Source organism: Pan paniscus, chromosome 3 (genome assembly GCF_029289425.2).
Source record: "Pan paniscus chromosome 3, NHGRI_mPanPan1-v2.0_pri, whole genome shotgun sequence".
Classification (NCBI taxonomy): Eukaryota; Metazoa; Chordata; class Mammalia; order Primates; family Hominidae; genus Pan; species Pan paniscus.
Window position 1 is genome coordinate 101,122,078 of NC_073252.2, and position 24,432 is coordinate 101,146,509.

Here is a 24,432-nt window from a genome sequence, read left to right on the forward strand (position 1 = left end):
AAACTAAAATGAATTTGCCTATAAACAAAATGGAGTCATTGAATAGGCTGTGTATAAAAGATAAGCCCAGGGTAATGAAGACTGTGTCATCACTTATATAGATGTGTGTATTGGGGTTGTATCTTACAGATGGATAATCAACACACATTATACTTTGGAAGATAATGAACAAAAGACCTATCAAAGAAAAAGAAAAAACATACAAGTGTCTAAATATGTGAAAAACTGTTCAATTTCACTGTTAAAGAAACACAAAATAAACAAGATGCAACTTTTTACCTATCAGTATGGCTAAAGATTAAAAGCAATAATATTTTAAGCCAGTGGTTCACAGTGTGGTCCCTAGACTGGCAGCATCAGACTCATCTGGAAATTAATTACGTGCAAATTCTCAAGCCCCACCACAGTCTAAAATCAGAAATTTGTAGTAGGGCCCAGAACTCAAATTTAACAATCCTTCTAGGTAATTCTGCTAAAGTTTGAGAAAACTATTCTAAGGTGAAGTTGTAATGAGACAGGTACTTCATATTTTACTGGAAGAAAAGTAAATGGATAGAACTCTAGAAAGCAGTCTGGTAATATGTGTCGAAAACCTCAAAATGTTCATATTATTTCACCCCCAAATTTTACTGTTAGGAATATTCCTTAAGGAAGTGATCAATTTCTGATCATTTCAGCATAATTTAAAATAGCAGAGACTGGAAATAACCTTATAACTATATATAAAGGAATGGGTAAAAAAACCAAAAACCCAACTATGGTGCATCCATGTGTGTAGATAAAGAGATTCACATAGGAGAGTTACTAGAGGTAAATATTTTTAAAAATGTTAATAGTTATCTTTCTGGTTGTGGGGTTACACTGACCTTCTACATAGCAGGGCTACAGGAAATGTAAACAAAGGGAACAATGGTTTGGTTTATAAGAATCATTTATAGATAACCACATTATAGTTTCTCTGAATAACAGTGTAATCGGAAGTGATCGAAGTTTCCCTTTCCCTCCTTTTTCTTTCTGTGCTCTTATCCAGTGCCCACTTGCAGGAGGTATCAGTCTCTCCTTGATTTCCCTGTTGCTAAAACTACTTTTTTATGCTCTGTTTCAAATGATATTGCTCCTTCTCATTGTTTATTCTTTTTATCCTATCATTTATGAATTTAGAAGCTGAATTTTAAACTGCAAAAGTTTAGAATTATGTTTAAATACACATGGTAAGTGTTACTCAAACATGTCAAAATATAAAATTGTGTCATGCACAATAATGCTACAGTTGTACTACAGCATAGTACAACTCACCTTGGAGTCAAATTAATCTGAGCTTAAATCTCCGTGCCATTTTCTAATTGTGTGACCTTGGACATGTTATTTAAGTCTTTCTGACTTACAGCTTCTATAAGGTAGAAATCATAATACTTTTCAAAGGTATTTTTGTGAAAATAAATGACCATATCCAGTTAGTGCCTCATACAGAGCCATACAGCGTAGCAATAAAAATTTATTAATTCCTTTTTCTCTTTTTACCCATGACAGTATAATATAATGAGTTGATTTCAATTTGCAAAGATTTTTAAAGAGCTGGTGACAGAACACATTTCTGTTACACTGTTGATATGAGAATGAATGTTATTTACCCACAGTGAATGCTGTCTATGGAAGATCCCCACAGAGATCCACTTAATTGAGTTATGATTATATATCTCATCTCAAAATTTGTAACGTTTCCATATTTTCCATATGGCATTATTTTAATTATTTAAGTTTAATTATTTTGAACAGTTGTCTTCAGGCTTTGTAAGATTATCACAAAATGATATAGCTGCATTTATTTTAGGTCACCGACATCTTCATTAAGCAGAATAGCATACGATCCTATCAAGTTCAAATCTATAAAAATGAATCTGAAAATTAAAATAAATGACAACTAGTGAACTTCCATAATACATATAAACCAAGTGAATATTCTTAATAATCTTGAAAATCAGTATGAAAAACCAAAGCAACCTTATAAAAATGGCAAAGGCTTTTGAACAAACTGGGTAGTAATCATATGAAAACATGATTAGCACTGCCCATAAAGAAATGAAAATCAGAATAATAATGAGATATATTTTTAATTCATAATATCAGCAAAATATCTCGAAGACTTAGATCAGAAAAACAGATCCTCTCACATAATATTGGTAAAAATATGAATTGGTACAGTCTTTTAAAAGGTCATATTGATATTATCAAAAGTATAAATGTGAGTACTCTTTCCTAGAGCAATCTGATTTCTAGAAATTTATTGTATAAACTAAAATATATACTATATTTTATTTATTTTAAGACACATATTTTTATATTTTAACATTTCTGAAATTAGAATGTTATGTTATCATTTAATTGGCACTATTTTTTTTCTTTCTTGGTGTCATATAAAATAATTGTGTTTTTTGGAATTGACAGACTCAGATGAAATATGGTATGTAAGGATATATTATTGAAGCACTGTTTATCTTGGCAGAAAACTAGAAACAACGTAAATATCTATAAAATGCAATACTCCGTAGCCATTACAAAGAATAAGGAAGGCATTACGGTAGTATGACCATGATATATTTTAAGTAAAGACATCAAGTTATAGATTGATGTGTAAGGGGAAAAAAAAAGATGAACATTGGGTGTACATTTGTATATGCACATAAGATAGCTTTTATAATGAAATATTTTATTAATTTGATGCTAAGAAAGTATCTGGAAAGCCAACTTAATCTCATTAGAAAAGAGTCATGAGCAGAAAAACTTAAAATGAAATTCACCTTTTCGCTGGTCCATCCCATGCCTGCAAGGAAAGCCATGACCAACGTGCACAGTCCTCCTGATCCAGGGAAACCAAAATGCACACTGCTGAACACAGCTAGTACAGACAACCCCAACACAAGGAATGTTCTCTTACACACAAGTTTGTCCTTTAGGAGAAAAAAATTCATTTGCTCAATTATTTCAAATCCCTGATTTTTAATGATTGATTTTTTCCATATCTAGGATTTAGAAAGAAAATAAAAATTAAAATGTCTATATAAATAGACAAAACAAGTGCACTACATAACATTTACTTTCTCTTCTTAAACAAAAGCAGAGTTAGCACACTGCAATGGTGAGCTCTTCTTTCAGGAACACCAATTCTCTCCTCTACAGTTATCAATGCAGAATTTCACAGCACTTAATGAAGTAGCAGAAAAAAAGTACATGAGCTTTGGAGCTGGACAGACCAAGGTTAAACTTACAGTTTTTATACATTGTTGGTGTATGTAGTAGCCACATTACTTAACCTCTCCAAGCTTTGTTTCCTGAAAGCATTTACATCATAGGGTTTGTGTGAAGGTTAAATATATATCTCTATTATTTTCAGGCTCTATGTTTACTGTTTTAAATTTGACGCTCCCTTGGTTTTTCTTTCTAAATCTTTGAAAACCAGGAAGCTTTAAGAGGTTCTAGACTGACAGTAGTTTTTGTTGCTGTTGTTTTAAAGTCTAAGAATTGTGTACTTTTTTTCCCTTTACTTTTCCCTGTCCAGGCTTTTAAACTTCTTGATCACTTTAGAAAGTAGGTCTTTAAAAGTGCTTGACTTGGCAAAGGCATGCAAGCTCTGAAGGTGAATTACCTGAGTTCATTCCCAGTTCCACTGCTTTCTAGCTATGTGACCTTGTTCAAGTCACTTATCCTGCCTAAGCCTCCATTTCCTTATCAGTAAAATGTTCATAGTAATAGAAATCTCTTTATGAACTATTTTGTCGGTTGTACTAGAGCAGTGTTTTCCAATAGAATGTTTAGTGATGATGGAAATGTTCTGTATCTGCTATAGCCACGTGTAGCTAGTGGCTACTGTACTGAACAAAGTGGCACTAGATGATGATTGACTGATTTATGTATGTGTGTATGCATGTATGTATTAGATATGGGCTCTTGCTGTGTTGCCCAGACTGGACTCAAACTCCCAGAGGGATCCTTTTGCCTCAGCCTCCTGAGTGGCTGGGACTACCAGGCCTGGCTAGAATCTAAGGTATTTTGATACTAAAAAAGGGCACAAAAAAGCTATTATATATCTGGGTTTAGTTGAGTATTATGAACATTTAAAAAACTTGCATATCCTATTACTTTGGAACGATATTATTTGTTTTACAGTGGAATTTGAAATGTACAGAATTATAATACGGGAACCCATTACAGGACTGCATTAAAATCTTCTATATTGAGCCCACTTCATAAATCTCATGGATAGCAGTAAGCAATTTTAAAATGAGGAACCATTTGCTCAAACATGTCCTTCACATCTGTCTTTGAAGGAAGTGTTCTAGAATGTTTTCCCAATGATATTTGAGAGCACAACTTTCCCACATATTATTTCTTTCACCTGGTCACGGCTTGGAAAGTACTGAATGAAAAATCCAAGAACAGATCCAGTTGCCACACCAATTACCACCTCCAAAACTCCTCTGAGGACATTAAAGACAGTAGAGCCTGAAAAATATATTAAAAAAACTTAGAGCTCTAAATCCAACAAATACACAGGTTTTATTCGACAATCATCAACATGAAGCATCTAATTACAAAGAAGAAACATTTTAAAGACAGTTTCTGCTTTCCATATTCTTAAATATGTAAGTAGAACCTACATTTTCCCCCATAGCATATAGGATTTAGGAAACTTTAATTTAAAAAAATTTTTTGTTAGCACATTGTGCAGAAAATTATATTAAAGTTTCTCCACACATAAAGCACTTCTTCACAGACTGTCCTAAGAAAAATGTACTAACTGGTTTCTGTGGTCTCTTGTTATTATGGCAATCATTCTTCTTATCCAAATAAAATTACCTCTGAAGTAATTTTATTTAGCTAGGATCGCTTTCTACCAGGTAATGCTATGACTGTTAAAAACATCTAGTTGTGATAGTAGCATTATGCTTAAGCTACTGTGGTAATAATTTACTAGGAATGTGTAGAAAGTAGCTAATTAGCTTTAGTCTCTGGTATATTGAGGTGATAAAAAAAAAAAGTCTTGGGCCCCACCCCTAAAAATCTGATTCAGTAAGTCTAGCAGGGCTCAGATCCAGAAGGTCTAAGGACCACACTTAGTTGGTGGGGGGGTGGGGCGGGGAGAGGGAACACAGCAGAGTCAACTAGGAAGGTTCTTCGAGCTGTAGCTTATGAAAACCCCACTGCCTCTTTCCTTTCTCCTCCCACCACCATGATTCTAATGCAAACTCTGTTGCTCTAAAGCTGTGGTTCCTATTCCAAGCTGCACGGGTTTCCACTCCCAAAGGTTCTGATTTAATTGTCTAAGATAGGACCTACATAAGAGTATTTTTAAAAATCGCCCAGGTAATTCTAGTGTGATGGTAAGGCTGAGAACAATTGTTTTAAAGGTATATACCAGGAAAGTGGTAAGAACATAAATTTGGGTATGTGTAGTAGCATTAAAAATAGGAGTATGAATTTGACTTAATAGGTAAGAGAGCATCCTCAAAGGTTCTTGAACAGGAAAGTAATGTAATGAAAACAATGTTTTGAGAAAATCAATTTACCAGGGAATGGATGGAAGGCAGGCTCTGGAGCAATGAGACAGGGTGGGATTCTAGGTAACAGGCATAAATCATACACAATCACAGAATGGGGAGATAACTATAGGGAGATAACGAGAATGTATAACCTGCCAAGAAGATGTGTTCCCACTACAGAATCTGAAGCTAAACTTAGATTACAATTATACTTTGTCAATCATATAATGTTGCAAATTTTATATCCCAATTTTGAACATAAGATTAAGAAATGAACTTAAACTTGTGCTGTACCACAGGATAATAAAAGTGTTGAACTGCTTTTGGCCTTTTGGCTAAGATCAAGCGTACTATCTGTTCACATCAGTTTAATATAGGTGTTGAACAACAGTGGGAGAAAAAATAACTTAAGTTCCTCTTTTACTATACTTGAAACAAAATACCTCAATTTCAGACACTTACTAAGTATTAATGGGACATCCATTAAAATCATTGCTGTTATTAGCCATAAAAAGCTGAAGAGGAGAGAAGAGAAATTTTTCGTATTTTAAAGGCATGCTGTTCCTTTCACTTGGACTGCTCTTTGTCATTTGTGCTCCTTGAAAAACCTACTCATATTTTGTGTGACGTCTCCACACATCTTTTGTGTGAAGTCTCCACACATCTTTTGTGTGAAGTCTCCACACATCTTTTGTGTGAAGTCTCCACACATCTTTTGTGTGAAGCCTGAACGTTCCTGGATCACTTCAAGCAGAAACTGTTCTTTAAATCTTTCTACCTTGTACCGCCCCCGCCGTACTGCACCTACTGCACGCTACTTGAGCAGTCTCTAGAGGGAGCAAGAGAGTAAAGATAGACAGTTTCTGGACCCTCCTTAGGTACAGAACTCTTAGTGTTCTTTGGCCTATTTTTAATTTGCCTTAATCAATTATCAAGCAAATATGTCATGCTTATAATATTTTAACCTACGTCCCTAGAGTGCAAGAGTAAAGCCTGTTGTGAACTGATTAGGTTACCTGTGGAAAAGGCTATGCCCAAGCATGTGTTGAAGCCAGTGATGGCCAGAATGTCATCGAAGCTGCCAGCTGCCATGAGCAAGGTTGGGACACCCTTCTCAACACCATAGCCTCCTCCCTGCAAAAGGAGCATTGAGGGCACCACAACAGCTGGAGATACAGCACCTAAAACAAAACTAGGCAGACAGCATTTTAAACATTTATGATAACATCTTACTTATTACTATTTTGAAATTATAATGCCCTCCACTTTTTAGGGGTTATACTTGGACAACTACAGTCTTTCCTTTTTTTTTTCTAAATTAAGAAAACAAACTTTAATAAGAATTGTTTTTGTTTTTTTCTTTTTTTTATTATACTTTAAGTTTTAGGGTACATGTGTACAACGTGCAGGTTTGTTACATATGTATACATGTGCCATGTTGTTCTGCTGCACCCATTAACTCGTCATTTAACATCAGGTATATCTCCTAATGCTATCCCTCCCCCCCTCCCCCCACCCCACAACAGGCCCTGGTGTGTGATGTTCCCCTTCCTGTGTCCATGTGTTCTCATTGTTCAATTCCCACCTATGAGTGAGAACATGTGGTGTTTGGTTTTTTGTCCTTGCGATAGTTTGCTGAGAATGATGGTTTCCAGCTTCATCCATGTCCCTACAGAGGACATGAACTCATCCTTTTTTATGGCTGCATAGTATTCCATGGTGTATATGTGCCACATTTTCTTAATCCAGTCTATCATTGACAACTACAGTCTTTCAAATGGCAGAGAAGCATGAATCCAGAAAAACATGTATGTGTAAAACTTCTACAGAACACTGTTTTTCAAAATGTAGCCATAGACAACTTGCTTCAGACTACTTAGGTTGCCTAAAAAGATATATTTATTAGTGGCATAGAAGGCCTAATGAGGGTAGGCCCCAGGATGCTGGCTTTTTTAAACAAAAAAATTCATGTTATAAGGTTTGAAAATGCATGGACTTTCTGATTTGGAACCCAGTGATGCTGGGCCTTCTATTAGGGCTTGCTATGTCAAATAAGGCAACAGATTAGAAGAAAACGATATGACAGTCACATTGATACCAGTAACAACAGCAGTGGTAACAGCAGAAAGCATTTTACAGTATTTACTATGTACCAGACACCATTTTGAGCACTTTACACGTATTCACTAATTTAATCCTCACAACAACCCTATAAAATAGACAAAATCTATCTTAATTTTATAATTGAGGAAACTGAGGCACAGAGAGATTAAATACTTGTTGAAGATCACACACCGGAAAATCACAAGGCTGGGATTTGAATCCAGGGAGTAGAGTTCCAGAGACTTAACCATGAGAAGAATTTCTTACTTCTTGCCTCTTATTAGCACTAAATTCTTACTAAGTCCTGTCTTATTTATTTACTTTGTGTGGCTCTTAACTGTTGGAAGTAAAGAACTGACAGTGGAACGAAGAGACAGTAGAACCGCCAAGTCATAATAGTCTGGTGACAGGAGGAAAACAATAGTAGCTGTTGATCACTGTTGCTGTGTTTATTATCCTTTGTGCAGACTTTAGGTGGAATCCGGTATCTGTTTAACAGGCATTGAATCAGGTGTAGGCAAAAGACCACGACTTCTTCAACAGTTTGAATAGTGGGTGCTAACTGTAAGAGTTAGCGCCTATTAACACATAAACTATGTTTTGAAGTTAGAATATTTAAATTATGCTGTAACATCTGTGTTGCATTTTCTGATATCTATAAGAAAATTCTATTATGCATTCTCTTGTATGGAATCAGGGAAAGCCCTAAATGTCCCTACATATTTTCATATGACAAAGGAACAATCATTACCCCAGTATAAATCCCCATTGCCATGGTAAACCCAGCAGGTAATGGGCAAGAAGAGCAGATGTGCACGCCTCCACAATACAGGGACCCATGGACAGTCTTACACAAACACCCTTTAACTTCTTCAGGGCCTGAAATAGAAAAGTAGACATCCTAATATAATCCTCTGAAGATGTGCAGAGAAGATGACCTTGAATGCTTTCTCTTCAGTATATGGACCACGTCTGGGTCATCATGAGTTTTCAAGGTAATGAGTTGTGTTTAACAAACATTTTAGCACTCCAAGTGTTTTCAGACAGCTTATTTAGTCCTCACTGCAACCTTATAAGATAGGTAATACTATTATTATCCCCATATTTTTAGATGTCCTCATCTGAAAAGGCACAGGCTAAAGGCATTTGCCCAAGATCATGAAACTGGTGAGTGATGGGGCCAGGTTTGAACCCAGGCAGGCTGCTTTCAGCATCTGTGTTCATAATCTCTAGCTAATTTAACATTCTCATTAGTTTTATTTATAATTTGTGGTCCCAGAATGAGACTAAAGTGAAGAGCCTGATCCCCCAAGAAAATTCATTCCTGTATTCAAAAACATACATGAAAAAAAAGCATTAAAAGGCATACTTGACCCTCATTTTATATATTAGGCAGTTTCCTGAGCTAGTATAGTTAGCCCTGAACACTTGTATAGGGCTTTGCAAACCAAAAATATGTTGTTTTCTCCCCTGTGAGCATTATTTATAACCCTGGTCTATATCTACATCAGAGAAAAGTGGGGCCTTTATTCTTGGTGCTGGCCCCATAGACAGACTCTACCTTTCTCCAAGAAAGAGAATGAGACCGGCCGGGCGCAGTGGCTCATGCCTGTAATCCTAGCACTTTGGGAGGGGGAAGCAGGCAGATCACCTGAGGTCAGGAGTTTGAGACCAGCCTGGCCAACATGGCAAAACCCCGTCTCTACTAAAAATACAAAAATTAGCTGGGTGTGGTAGTGCATGTCTGTAATCCCACCTACTTGGGAGGCCTGAGGCAGGAGAATCACTTGAACCCGGGAGACAGAGGTTGCAGTGAGCTGAGATCAAGCCGCTGTACTCCAGCCTGGGTGACAGAGCGAGACTCTGTCTCAAAAAAAAAAAAAAAAAGGAAGAAAATGAGACCACCTTTTGAGTTATTGCAAACCACAACAAGGTCTCACTTGCAAAACAATCCTCCATGAAATAAATTCTATTCTATTCTCAAGAATGTCATGCAAAGTGTCCACATCCATTTCCTAATGCTTAGTGATTCTGTTAGATACCTGAAGCATTGAAGAAACAAGATTCCTATTTAATAATGAGAAATTTACATTTCATACCTTTGAATCCAGACCAAGGCCAGCACGAACCAGAATGATAGACAGGGCTATGCTTCTCAAAGAGGAAGACCACTTGTGCTTGATCTGCACATTATCGTTGATGACTGGGATATTTCTGATGAGAAACCCTGCAAGCAGCATGCCTTGAACGAAGAAATCAAACATACCTAGTTAGTTTTTAAATACAGAAAATATTTTTAGTACTTTAATTTTATACAGACTACTATATAATCCCAGGAACCACTTCACTTATGCTTAGAAGAAATTAAGTTAAACTTTTAAGTAAAAATTAGTATAATAAAGCAGCTAAGAAAATAATGTACAGATAAAAAGATAGATTATAATAATTAATATTCCAAAAATAACTGAACTTAAAAGGGAGACAAGATGCAGCATTTGGATAGAGAGTATGATCAAATTCTAAATATAAAATGTTTTAATACAATGCCAGCTCAGTCAGCCCTTTGCGTGCAAACAGCAAACAGCCCGTGAAATTATTTGCTATGTCAGATTACTTGAAATATCAATAAATACTTATATGGATTCTATTTTACCTTCAGATTAGATAATTTCATAAGAGATAGATAATCTACTTTGCAAAGGTTTTAGGTGTCAATTATGATGAAATGGACATTGCCCTGTCACGTCAGCTGGTGACTCTTCTTTCACTCAGTCATTCAACTCTACTGAATGCCTTCAGTAGTTTAGACACTAGAGTACGTATCACACATATAATAATGGATTACATTTCAACAAGCTTTCAGCCTCTAGGGAACAAGACAAATGGACAATACCAATTTTATGAAGGCATGAGGGGGATGTTACATGAGCTGAGGCAGGAAGGGGGATTTAGAGAAGGGGGAAGAGGATGAAGAAACGGCTAGGGGAGTTGAGAAGTTTCTGGAAAAGACAGTAGTTTATTCAAAGGTAAAAGAAAAAGTGACTCATTCTGAAAACTGCAAGTAGTTGAGTGTAACTGAGGAAGCTGAGTAGTTAGTGAGGGAATTCTGCCTTCATTGATACCACAGGCCCACACAAAGGGAAAGGTTTCTGTGAGAGACTGTGAGCCTCTTCCCTCCATGCTTCTCCAGCAGTGCCCTCTTCTCACCTTGTCCCTATAAGCACCACACTTCAAACAACTAAATAAATTTACTGAAGTTAGGTTATTTTGTGATGCAAGATGGGAGAAGAGAGACAACCTGCTGCACATGAAAGCATCACTCCAGGTATCTCTCATCACTGCCATTTATCTACGGGAAAGTCTCTAAGTTCTGAATGCTGTGGCAGTGGTCTTTCTGGAATGTTTATTGGGCAACAATATGAACAGGCTTGGTTTTTGGAAGAAATAATGATGAGTTATATATGCACATGGTAAAATTAAGACATTGCTGACAAAATGTAAAGTGACAAGTACATACTGTACCCCAACTGCAACCTTCCATCTTCATTCCTGAATGTATTTCACTGTTAAGGGTCTTCTGTGCCCTTCCAGAAAGTTTCTGTACCTATTCAAGTATATTTCTGTGTGTATAAGCTCTTTTGTGCTGGACACAAATAGGACACTTATACACTGCTGTACGGCTTGGGTTTTTTCCCATTTAATAATATATCCTGGACATTTTCCCACTGAAGCACATATATATTTGCTTTATTCTCTTTTAATAACTGGAATAGTATCTCACTGTTTGGAAGCTCCATAATTTTTGGACCACTAAATAGATTTTAAGAAACTTTTCAGGTTTTTCATTATAAACAGTGCTGAAATGAGCACAATTCATACATCAAGTATTTAAGTGCCTGCTACATGCTAGCCCTGTATGAGATCCTAGTAACAAAGAGGTGAGCTAGACCAGCAGTCCACAGCCTTTTTGGCACCAGGGACCGGTGTCGTGGAAGGCGATTTTTCCACTGATGGCAGGGGGAATGGTTTCAGGATGAAGCTTTCCACCTCAGATCATCAGGCATTAATTAGATTCTCATAAGGAGCACACAACCTAGATTCCTTGAATGTGCAGTTCACAATAGAACTCATGCTCCTATGAGAATCTAATGTCACTGCTGATCTGACAAGAGGCAGAGCCCAGGCAGTAATGCTCGCTCACCTCCTGCCACGGCCCGAGGCTTGGGCACCCCTGAGCTAGACTAATGTGGTCCTTGTCCATATGGAGCTTATATATTTGTAGGTTTACATTAACTATATTCATATTATAATTTCAAGCAGTGGAAATGTTAGGCCCTATGGTATAGGTATATGTCATTTTTATATATATTGATGGCTTAACAGCCAAAAATACTGCACTAATGCTTACATTCCATTATCATTACAATAGCTCTTTAATGAAATTTAAAATGTGTGTCTAAGCCACTCCTAAATTAACTATGGCATTCAATGACCTGAAATCAAATGGAATATCCTAAGAAGAACTCAAAACTATGTTAAGAGGTTTTTTTGTTTTGGGGGATATGAGGGGACACTTTTTTTTTTTTTTTGAGACAGGGTCTTGATATGTTGCCCAGGTTGGTCTCAAACTCCTGGGCTCAAGCGATTCACCCACCTTAGACTCCCAAGGTGGTGGGATTACAGGTATGAGCCACTGCTCTCTCTTGGCCTGAGAGAGCATTTTTCATTCCTGAAATGAACGTGACAGCAGCTTCCCTGGGACACTGTTTCCTTTGCTAGTGGTCTGGTTGATGTAATGTGACCACCTGATTTTGATTTGGCACGTGTCCCCACTCTTGCCTCTAGGGCCTCCCCTGGTCATGGAAGAAAGAACATCTTCCTGGATAGAGGAGTGTTGTTCTCTTAACATTTTGTATTATGGAAATTATCAACACATGGCTAATCTCATTTCATCCACTCCCAAGTTTTTTTTTTATTATTTGTGTTATGGAAATTTTTTCAATAATGATTTTTCTTCTCTTCCAAAGGGAAGCCGTTTTCAAATTCATTTCAGGAATCAAAAATGCTCACTCATACTCTGTCCCTGGCAATCACTTCAATTAAACTCTTAAAAATATAGAACAGGCAACCATCACATACATTTTGTCTTAATAAGTTTCCTTTATGGATTCAGATAATGCTTCAGTTTTGGATACTGGCCTTAATATAATAAGAACCAGTAAACTTTCTTCCTCTATGCAAGTATACAACTATAAAAAAGAATGGTGAAATACATATATAATTTTTGAGAATGATTTCAGCTACCTTAGGAGATTTCATTTTATCACAAATCCCAAGACTTTACATCTTTTTGCAACATGGTATATTTTGTTTTTGCAATAGGCATGGAGTGAAAAAAAGACAAACGGGGTGTAATGGGCATTTTCATGTGTCTAGAACAAGAGTCTTCAACATAGGTTGCATATTAGAATCATCTGGAGAGCTTTTTAAAACTTCTGATGTCCAGGCCATATTCCATTTCAATTAATTCAGAATCTCTGGGGTAAGACCTAGGCATCAGCTTTTTTTTTTTCTTTTTTTGAGACGGAGTCTCGCTCTGTCGCCAGGCTGGAGTGCAGTGGTGCGGTTTCGGCTCACTGCAACCTCTGCCTGCTGGGTTCAAGCGATTCTCCTGCCTCAGCCTCTTGAGTAGCTGGGGCTACAGGTGTGGGCCAACCATGCCTGGCTAATTTTTTGTATTTTTAGTAGAGATGGGGTTTCACCATGTTGGGCAGGATAGTCTTGATCTCCTGACCTCGTGATCTGCCCGCCTCGGCCTCCCAAACCAGCAGCTTTTTAAAGACAGGTGATTCCTGGCCTGGCATGGTGGCTCACACCTGTAATCCCAGCACTTTGGGAAGCCAAGATACGAGGATTGCTTGAGCCCAGGAGTTCAAGACCTGCCTGAGCCATAAAGTGAGACCCCGTCTCTACAAAAATAAAAAAGGTGTAGGGACATGTGCCTGTAGTCCCAGCTACTGGGAAGGCTGAGGCAGGAAGATTGTTTGAGCCCAGGAGATTGAGGATGCAGTGAGCCATGATTGTGCAATGATTGTGCAACTGCGCTCCACCCTGGGCAAATGAGACCCTGTCTCAAAAACAAAACAAAACAAAACAACCAATGAGAGATTCTTATGTGCAGCCAAGTTCTAGAATGAATGATCTTGCTACATAAAATGCGATCTTAGAGCTTAGAAATGCAGAATCTCAGGCCATGAAGACCTACTTAATTAGAATTTGTATTTTAACAAATTCCAAGGTCATCCTCTGTACAGTGAATTTTGAGAGTCACTAATTTTGATGCAAGGGTCAGCAAAAATGTTCTGTAAAGGGCCAATGAATATCTTAGGCTTTGTGGGCTATAAAGTCTCTGTTACAACTTCACAACTCTGCCAGTATAATGTGAAGGACATAGACAATATGTAAATGAATAAACGTGGGTGGGTTCCAATTAATATTAATTTATAAAGAAAAGTAGTCTGCCAACCCTTTATCCTGGCATATAGGCATATTTAGAAACAATTCATTTTAGGCGATCATTAAAAAGTCAGGAAACAACAAGTGCTGGAGAGGATGTGGAGAAATAGGAACACTTTTACACTGTTGGTGGGACTGTAAACTAGTTCAACCATTGTGGAAGTCAGTGTGGCGATTCCTCAGGGATCTGGAACTGGAAATACCATTTGACCCAGCCATCCGATTACTGGGTATATATCCAAAGGATTATAAATCATGCTGCTATAAAGACACATGTACATGTATGTTTATTGTGGCACTATTCACAATAGCAAAGACTTGGAACCAAGCCAAATGTCCAACAATGATAGACTGGATTAAGGAAATGTGGCACATATACACCATGGAATACTATGCAGCCATAAAAAATGATGAGTTCGTGTCCTTTGCAGGGACACGGATGAAGCTGGAAACCATCGTTCTCAGCAAACTATTGCAAGGACAAAAAACCAAACACTGCATGTTCTCACTCATAGGTGGGAATTGAACAATGAGAACACATGGACACAGGAAGGGGAATATCACACACTGGGGCCTATTGTGGGGTGGGGGGAGGGGGGAGGGATAGCATTAGGAGATATACCTAATGTAAATGATGAGTTAATGGGTGCAGCACACCAACATGGCACATGTATACATATGTAACTAATCTGCACGTTGTGCACATGTACCCTAAAACTTAAAGTACAATTTAAAAATAGAAACAATTCATTTTAACAATAATACAATTAATAACTTTAGAGAACAAAAAGTTTCCATGAGAAATAATATGAATTAAGTGGACTATCTTTAGTTTTACCTAAAATTAGAAATACATTGAGAAATGGGGCATAGTAAGAGATAAATAATTCTACTTCTTTTTATATTTAACTACTGACCACAAGTTCAAAAGCAGATAATTTTGGTGAATGTTAGCGAATCCTGATTGTTCTCACTTATACAGCTAACAGAAAAAAAAGAACAGTTCAGGAAATGTGTGTAAATATATATGCATGTATGAAAGGTAGGTGGTTTTTTACTAAAACTGAGTGATTAATAAATCTGTTAGAAATGAACACAAAATGCCTCTGTGGTAAACAAATTTTATAATGCAGAATTCTTTTTTTTTTTTTTTTTTGAGGCGGATTCTCGCTCGGTCACCCAGGTTGGAGTGCAGTGGTGCGATCTCAGCTCACTGAATGCTCCACCTCCCGGGTTCACGCCATTCTCCTGCCTCAGCCTCCCGAGTAGCTGGGACTACAGGTGCCCGCCACCACGCCCGACTAATTTTTTTGTATTTTTAGTAGAGACGGGATTTCACCATGTTAGCCAGGATGGTCTCGATCTCCTGACCTCGTGATCCGCCCGCCTCGGCCTCCCAAAGTGCTGGGATTACAGGCGTGAGCCACCGCACCTGGCCTATAATGCAGAATTCTTTGAAGAAACGTTAAAGGTATCACACCTAGTTTTAAGACTAATTTGTGTATGTGTCTTGTTTGGGCAGTTCTCATTGCCTCTGGAAGAGTATGTTCAGCTATGTCTTTAAGAATCATGGTATTTTATTTCATTTTTATCTTTTTTGAGATGGAGTCTCGCTCTTGTCACCCAGGCTAGAGTGCAGTGGTGTGATCTCGGCTCACTGCAACCTCCACCTCCCAGGTTTAAGTAATTCTCCCGCCTCAGCCTCCCAAGTAGCTGGGATTACAGGCACCCGCCACCACGCCCAGCTAATTTTTTTATTTTTAGTAGAGATGGAGTTTCACCATGTTGGCCAGGCTGATCTTGAACTCCTGACCTCAGGTGATCCGCCTGCCTTGGCCTCCCAAAGTGCTGGGATTACAGGTGTGAGCCACCATGATCGGCCAATATTATATTTTAAATATACCCAATGGTGTGCTGGTAAATGCTTAACAAGTGGCTTGCCAAAAAAGTATGCATTTTATATAGGCACATACATTATTAAATTTTACTGATATAAAGGATGTGCAGCACACAGTTTACAAATATACAACCATCTTCACTGTAAATTCTATATAGCCAATTTATTCTCACAGAATGTTTTCACTGCTGTTTGTCAAACTTCTGTGTCCATAACCAACTATGGTTGCAGTTCTACCAAGATTTGACAGAATCAGACTACAAATAAATGGCTGCATACTATATGATTCAGCAAAGAAGTCACATATCATGAATGAGCAAGTGCAGTGTTACCATGAATGTTGGTTGATATTTTTGCTTATATTAATAAGATGAAAATGAAACAATAAAAATACATGGCAGAACTTCACTCTGTCAATGACATAAGTGACTTATACTATGACACACTTTGATTTGTAGCATTTGCTGATTTTTTTTGTTGTTGTTGTTACAGATACTTCTACCATGGCCAATTTAAGCTACAACATGATGTCACTGAACGTGGAGTTGGGAAGAGGTGGCAGTGGCACACCATTATGTAGTATTTCCATAATCTCAAGAGCATAGGTGAGGGGAAATAGACTAAAACATTAGGAAGTCTTCAGTGTTGAGCACTGAATGCTTGTTTTTAATGTCAGTTAATTTTAAGTATATATATATATATATATATATATATATATATATATATATACACGCACACACACACACACATATTTTGAGACAAGGTCTCATTCTGTTGCCCAGATTGGAGTGTAATGGTGCAATCATGACAGCCTCAACCTCCTGGGTTCAGTCAATCCTCCCACCTCAGCCTCCTGAGTAGCTGGGACTACAGGTGCACGTCACCATGCCCGGCTAATTTTTGTATTTTTTTTGTAGAGACAGGGTTTCACCATGTTTGCCCTGGCTGGTCTCGAACTCCAGAGCTCAAGCAATCTGCCTACCTTGGCCTCCCAAAGTGCTGGCATTACAGGTGTGAACTACAGCACACGGGCCAGGATAATTTAATTTTTTAAATTGCTATGTTTAACAACTAGATTACAGAACTCCTCAAAATTTAACAACTGGCTTTTGGCTCCAGCATGGCAAATACAGAAATATTTTATTCCTTTATTTCCCAAAGCTTTCCAAACTACTATCTTAAAAATATGGTTTACTCTGGATAGAACAGGAAACATTTAGCACTTACCAAGAAGAGAAGGCAGTGGAGGCAATGTAGGTAACTTAATAAGCCCCAAAAGTTTACCTCCAATGATGGCACAATAGAATAGGATTATAATTCCAAATAGGTTTCCTCCAGGAAGACATTCACTGCCAGTAATTGACCAAACTACAGCCCACAGAAGAACAATGATGGTAACTGAAATAAACCAGGAATACTAGTTACTATCAATAAGTTGTCACATGGAGGTTTTGACAAAATCTAAAATAATTTGTAAAAATAAATACTGAATGAAAATGCAAATATTTATAATCATGTTTAATCTGTAAAGAGTATCAGTAAGATGAACAACTGGGTAACTGCCAACATCTTAAGAAATCGGATATTACCAGTACTTTTGAATCTGCCTATGTGCCCCTCCCCATCCATCTCCCTTTATACTGCCAGAAGGAACCATTATTTTGACTTTCTTCACCATTCACTTTTTTCTTTATAATTTTAACACAAATTTAGTTCTGTCTTGAATTAAACATTATTGTTACTTTTTTTATAGTCAATATTTGTTTAGAATTACCTACTAAGGTACCTTTTTTGAAATCATCATTCATTATGGCATCTCAAACTTTTCTTTCTTTTTGTTTTGAAACAGGGTCTCCCTCTGTAGCCCAGGCTGGAGTGCAGTAGCACAATCATGGCTCACTACAGCCTCAACCTCCCAGGCTCAAGTGATCATCCTGCCTCAGCCTCTCACGTAGCTGGGACTACAGGTGTGCACCACCATGCCTGGCTAATTTCTTAAAAATTTTTTAGTGGAGACAGGGTTTCATCTTGTTACCCAGGCTGGTCTTGAAGTCTTGAGCTCAAGTGATCCTCCTGTCTCAGCCTTCCAAAGTGCTGGGATTACTGGTGTGAACCTCCTCATCCAGCCTCAAATTTTTCATCTGGGACAATTATCCTGCTGCCTAAAGCATTTCCTTTAGGAAAACCATTTCTATAAGAATGTGAAATAGGCCAGGCATGGTGGTTTATGCCTGTCCCATCACTTTAGGAGGTCAAGGCAGGAGGATTGCTTGAGCTCAGGAGTTCGAAACCAGCCTGAGCAACATAGTGAGACCTTGTCTCTACTAAATATAAAATATAAAAATTATCTGGGTATGGTGGTGGGCATCTGTAATCCCAGCTACTCGGGACGCTGAGGCAGGAGGATCCCTTGAGCCCAGAAGTTTGAGGATGCAGTGAGCTACGATTGCACCACTGCACTCCAGCCTGTGTTACACAGCGATACCCTGCCAAAAAAAAAGTGAAATGTTTCCATTTGAAAACTTGTGTTTTACAAAACTGTGCACTAAAAATTGAAAAGTTTATGGGAAAAAGAGAGTTGGGGCAGACCACTCAAAACTGGTGACCAAAGCACTAAGAAAAACCAAAACAATCCTAATAAGAGTCTCAGCACAGATGAATCTACACACTGACATTTGTGTCCCACACAGGCAGTCTGTTCTTTACAGACTTAAACCTGGCCTCACATTTCCTACTTCACGATGGAAATTCTTGAGGGCATTTTCTTTAAACAGAGAGCAGTTCCATCAAAATCTGATCCATATTTTAGCCCTCTGCCTCAATACAATAAATTTCAACAAAAGGAAAAGCGTTGGCAGCTTCTTTACCTCAGCTTATACTCTCAGCCGCTTCATCCACGTGTTTTATTAGATAGCTTAATGTAGAATGTTTGAGTCCTTGAAGCCCCTAAACCAGCTACTAATTGCATGAAAAGTCAGCACTTCCACAGAGATTTCATCCTTTAAAAGGTCCTCATGCAGGGAAGGCTTTATCTTTAATTGTAAGAAAGCATATATTTGGTCTTTTCTTCCCCAGTTCACTTTGCCTTCACTTGCTATTGCTTGACGATACAAAATATTATGGGCCAGGAAAAATTATACACAAAACTGCAAATTCCATACACTCTAACAAAATTCTATTTACCATTGCATATGAGCTAATTCATGACATAGAAACACTCTGTATCACAGCATGCTGTATTTCTCAGGAGAATCTGTTAAAGTAAATTCTTAGTTATATCATCTGGAATTATCTTTATTCTCATTCTTAAAAGATAGTTTTTCTAGGTATACCTCAGTTTTATGTTAAATTCTAGGTAGAGTGTTATTGTTTCTCCATTCCTTCAAAATACTATTCCTTGGTTTTCTGGTTTTGAAGAGCCTGATTTCAGCTTTTTAAAGGAATTCTTTTTCCTTGTTTTCAACATCTTCTCTTTTTCTTTGGTTTTCCTTTCAGTATGATGTGTTTAGGTGTGACTTCCTTTTGTTTTGCTTAAGATTTATGTTTTTTTAAAAAAATCAGTTCTGGAAAATTCTTAGCCTTTATTTCTTCAAAGATTTCCTCTTCCCCATTCTCTTTTTCCATGTTGCTATCCCTAGTTTTCGTATCTTTCATCTTTGTGTGTACTGCATTCTAGATAATCTCTTCACATTTATTTGCCAGTTCACCATTTTTTTCACTTAATCTGCTGCCTAATTTGTCCAGTGAGTTTTTAATTTCAATTACTATCCTATATCTTTCATTTCTAGAAGTTCAAGTTGGTTCTTCTTCAAATCTATTCATTTTTAAAAGTTACTTGTTTTGTACTCATGTTTTCTAATTCTTAACTTCTTTATATATATAAATGTCTTATATTCTGTTTTCTGATAATGTACATTTTTGAAATCTGTTTTTTTGTTTCCTTTTGCATGTTGTGTGTTTTTTTTTTTTTTTTTAGTTTTTTTGCAATAGTGAGCTCTCCCTTGGAACTTTGTCTAGTTTGTTTTTTGCAATAGCGAGCTCTCCCTTGGAACTTTGTCTAAAACTAAACTTTTTAGTTTGTCTTTTGCAACAGTGAGCTCTCCCTTGGAACTTTGTCCAACTTTGTTGAAGCCTTATGTTGAATGAGTTTTCCCAGATGGGAATGAATTTACTTCTACCATGTACTTAAAAGCTTCCCATCCAAGACCATCTGAAAATGTTTTTTGAAAATAGATACATTTTCAAATTGAATTTTTTCTGTGAAATTGGAGACAAATCAGGATGAAGTTAAACATTTTTATTGGAGACTCCACACCTGCCCCAGCCAGCAACTACAGTTGAGACAGGTTTAGTCAGGGGCCCCATCTGCAGAACAGATTTACCTCAAATTTGGCATCACACTGGGTTTCAACTTTATATGGGTGAAGGAGAATGCTTTTTCCTGTTAGACTTCTCCCAACCTGGGCAGGCTCTAGCTTAGCCTCCTGTGCTCACAGCGCTCTCAAAATCAATCTCAAATTCCCTGAGGTGGATCTAGAACTAGAAATACCATTTGACCCAGCCATTCCATTACTGGTATATACCCAAAGGATTATAAAACATGCTGCTGTAAAGACACATGCACACGTACGTTTATTGAGGCACTATTCACAATAGCAAAGACGTGGAACCAAGCCAAATGTCCAACAATGATAGACTGGATTAAGAAAATGTGGCACATATACACCATGGAATACTATGCAGTCATAAAAAATGATGAGTTCATGTCCTTTGTAGGGACATGGATGAAGCTGGAAACCATCATTCTCAGCAAACTATTGCAAGGACAAAAAACCAAACACCGCATATTCTCACTCATAGGTGGGAATTGAACAATGAGAACACATGGACACAGGAAGGGGAACATCACACACCGGGGCCTGTTGTGGGGTGGGGGTAGGAGGGAGGGATAGCATTAGGAGATATACCTAATGTTAAATGACGAGTTAATGGGTGCTGCACACCAACATGGCACATGTATACGTATGTAACAAACCTGGACGTCGTGCACATGTACCCTAAAACTTAAAGTATAATAATAATTAAAAAAAAAGTTCCCTGAGGTTTGGTAGAAACCTCCAGGGTGGGGCCACCTTGAGTGCTTACTGACCTCTGCTACTTACACTTTGGTTTTGGTGTCTGATGATTCCCTGTTTTCTTGACAGATCATTTCAAAAGACTTAAAATATTTTTTCAGATGATGTCCTTGGTTTGTGACAAGATTGTTCATTGAGTCTCATCTACCATACTGCTAGAGACTGAATTCAATGTCCCTTTTTCTAAACCCTCACAGAATTGTTCCAGATTTTCTAGGCTTATGATACTACTGCAGTGGAATACCTAAGGGACTTCCAGTATTTTCCAATTAGCTACAAGGGTTGAAATTTCTATGCGATATCAGAGGTAGAATGGGAAAGCAGGATTTGCCAGCTATTATACCAAATTATACTTTATCATAGCATAAACCCAAGCTAATATTAAATTCAGCAAGGTAGAATTAAGTGTTTTCTCTTTTCGGCTGGGTGCAGTGGCTCACACCTGTAATCCCAGCGCTTTGGGAGACGCCGAGGCAGGCAGATCATGAGGTCAGGAGTTCGAGACCAGCCTGACCAACATGGTGAAACCCCGTCTCTACTAAATACAAAAATTAGCCAGGCATGGTGGCATGTGCCTGTAATCCCAGCTATTCAGGAGGCTGAGGAAGGAGAATTGCTTGAACCCAGGAGGTGGAGCTTGCAGTGAGCCGAGATCGAGCCGTTGCACTCCAGCCTGGGCAACAGAGTGAGACTCCATCTCAAAAAAAAAAAAAAAGGAGATTTTTCTACTTCAAGACTATTAAAAAAATCTCTCCCTGTGCTTTACTTGAAACACGGTTGTAAATACATAGCAAATGGTATGTCTATAAGGTTTCTCTAAATCATGTTTAAATCAGTTAACAATTTACTTCTCATTTACGATTATGGAAAACCACAAATTTTCACATGTAAGATTTACTTTTTTTATTTTTATTTTTTGAGACAGTTTCACTCTTGTCACCCAGGCTGCAGTGCAATGGCACGATCTCAACCTCCGCCTCCCAGGTTCAAGTGATTCTCCTGTCTCAGCCTCCTAAGTAGCTGCAATTACAGGCACCCACCACCATGCATAGCTAATTTTTTGTATTTTTAGTGGAGATGAGGTTTCACTATGTTGGCCAGGCTGGTCTTGAACTCCTGACCTCGTGATCCACCTGCCTTGGCCTCCCAAAGTGCTGGGATTACAGGTGTGAGCCACTGTGCCCAGCCTACTTTTTAAGAAGAATACTGATATATACTGCATAGGCACAGGAAAAAATATAGGACAAAAGTCGTCTTGTAAACCTCTGGAACAGAAGAACAGAAAAATAAGCGATGAGATGTTTATCTACCATGAACCTCATTTTTCAGGCTGCTTTATGAACGATTATACATTTTTTAAAAATGTGTCCCAAAATTACATTATTCATTTTTACTCTTTCCTTATGTCAGTCCATATCTGTTTCATTGTAAACATTTTAACTATAAGTAGGCCATATTTTGAATAATAAAAGTTTAAAAAAATAATGAAAAGAACAGAAAAGGTATTCAATTATCTGTGATCTTATCAGCTAGTGTATATTTTTGGATTCTGGTTTTCTGTACATGTTCTAAGTTTGAGATTTTCTTCCATGCTTAGTTAAGTAAACTGACTTGGTTTCATTAAAAACACATCTAGAGCCTAAAGTATAGTATATTATGCTTGTCTTTCATTGTCCCAGATGATAATGGTAAACATGTCTTTCAGAGCCCACAAAGTATAACTATGGAATTGAGTCTCATTTTTCAGTAAACATATGTGGGCATCCATGTATTTACTTCAATGATGCTATTATTCCTGAACACAATTTTTGAAATTGTCTTTAAATTTTCTTTAAAAGGCAAATTTAGTAAGACATAAAACTATGAAACTATTAGAAAAAAAAACATAAATAAAAAGCTCCATGACACTGGTCTGAGCAATAACTTTTTGGATATGACTCCAAAAATATAGGCAACAAAAGCAAAAACAGACAAACCAGATTACACCAAACTAAAAAGCTTTTGCACAGTAAACAATCCACGGAGTGAAGAGACAACCTACAGAATGGGAGAGAGCAGTTGCAAACTATGTACCTGGCAAGGAGTTAATGTCCAGAATATAAAAGGAACTCAAAAAACTCAATAGCAGGAAAACAAATAATCCAATTTAAAATGGGCAAAGGACCTGAATTTTTCAAAAGAAGACATACAAATGGCCAACAGGTATAGGAAAAAATGTTCAACATTTCACCCCATGCCTGTCAGGATGGCTATTATCAAAAAGACAAAAGATAACAAGGGGTTGGCAAGGATGTAGAGAAAAGGTAACTCTGTGCACTATTGGTGGGAATGTAAATTAATACCACTATTATGGAAAATGGTATGGAGAGTCCTCAAAAAAGTAAAAATAGTGCTACCATATGATCCTGCAATCCCATTACTGGGTATGTATCCAAAGGAAATGAAATTGGTATGTTGAAGAGATTTCTGCACTCCCATGTTTATTGCAGTACTATTCACAATAGCCAAGATATGGAATCAACCCTAAGTGTCCAACAATGAATGACTGGATGAAGAAAATATGTGTATATACACAATGATATGCTTTTCAGCCATAAAAAAGAATGAAATCCTGTCATTTGCAACAACATGGATGAACCTGGAGGACATTATGCTAAGTGAAGTAAGCCAGGCACAGAAAGACAAATACTGCATGTTCTCACTCATATGTAGAATCTAAAACAGTTGTTCATATGGAAATAGTAAATAGAATGGTGATTACCAGGGACTGGGGAGGGGAGGAGCTTGGGGTTATGGGGAGAGAGTGGTCAACAGGTACAAAGTGATAATTAGATAGGAAGAGTAGTTTGTTCTGTACCACAGCAACGTGACTATAGTCAGGAATAAGGTATTGTATACCTCAAAACAGAAGATTTTCTATGTTCTCACCACAAAGAAACGATAAATGCTTCATGTGTTAGATATGCTAATTAACTAGATTTGATCATTATACAATATATACATGTATTGAAACATCATATTGTACCCCACAAATATGTACAAATATGTGTCAAAAATAAAAATAAATAAATAATGCTGATGAATGGATGTTTATGTTTTTGAACAATTCTTTTTATATTTTGATGTTAAAATTATCTTTATCTTTTGAAAATATGATTTATAAAAGTGAAAAATTGTGGATAGATTCCAGGCATTTAAAAGTTGGCTGGTTAAAACTAGTTCTGCCAGATGCAGTGGTATACAT

The 24,432-nt window shown here is 37.4% G+C and overlaps 1 protein-coding gene across 9 annotated transcripts in view; it reads right to left on the reverse strand.

Annotated features, from left to right (window-relative positions):
* SLC9B2 (solute carrier family 9 member B2) overlaps positions 1–24,432 on the reverse strand; it is a 58,032-nt gene that overhangs the window by 21,263 nt on the left and 12,337 nt on the right. For 4 of the 9 annotated variants that reach the window (XR_008625190.2, XM_055111674.2, XM_055111673.2 and 1 more), the window contains exons 4-10: positions 17,281–17,451; positions 9,740–9,882; positions 9,401–9,503; positions 8,392–8,519; positions 6,554–6,671; positions 4,394–4,500; positions 2,799–2,948 (exon numbers count right to left, since the gene is read on the reverse strand). Coding sequence is in view for 8 of the 9 variants with exons in the window: in XM_055111674.2 (XP_054967649.2) it covers positions 2,799–2,948; positions 4,394–4,500; positions 6,554–6,671; positions 8,392–8,519; positions 9,401–9,503; positions 9,740–9,882; positions 17,281–17,451 (920 nt within the window). In the remaining variant the exon portion in view is untranslated. Of the gene's footprint in view, positions 1–2,798; positions 2,949–4,393; positions 4,501–6,553; positions 6,730–8,391; positions 8,520–9,400; positions 9,504–9,739; positions 9,883–17,280; positions 17,452–24,432 lie in introns of all 9 variants that reach the window. The other 5 variants (XM_034958956.3, XM_057302116.2, XM_057302115.2 and 2 more) reach the window with 2 other exon arrangements.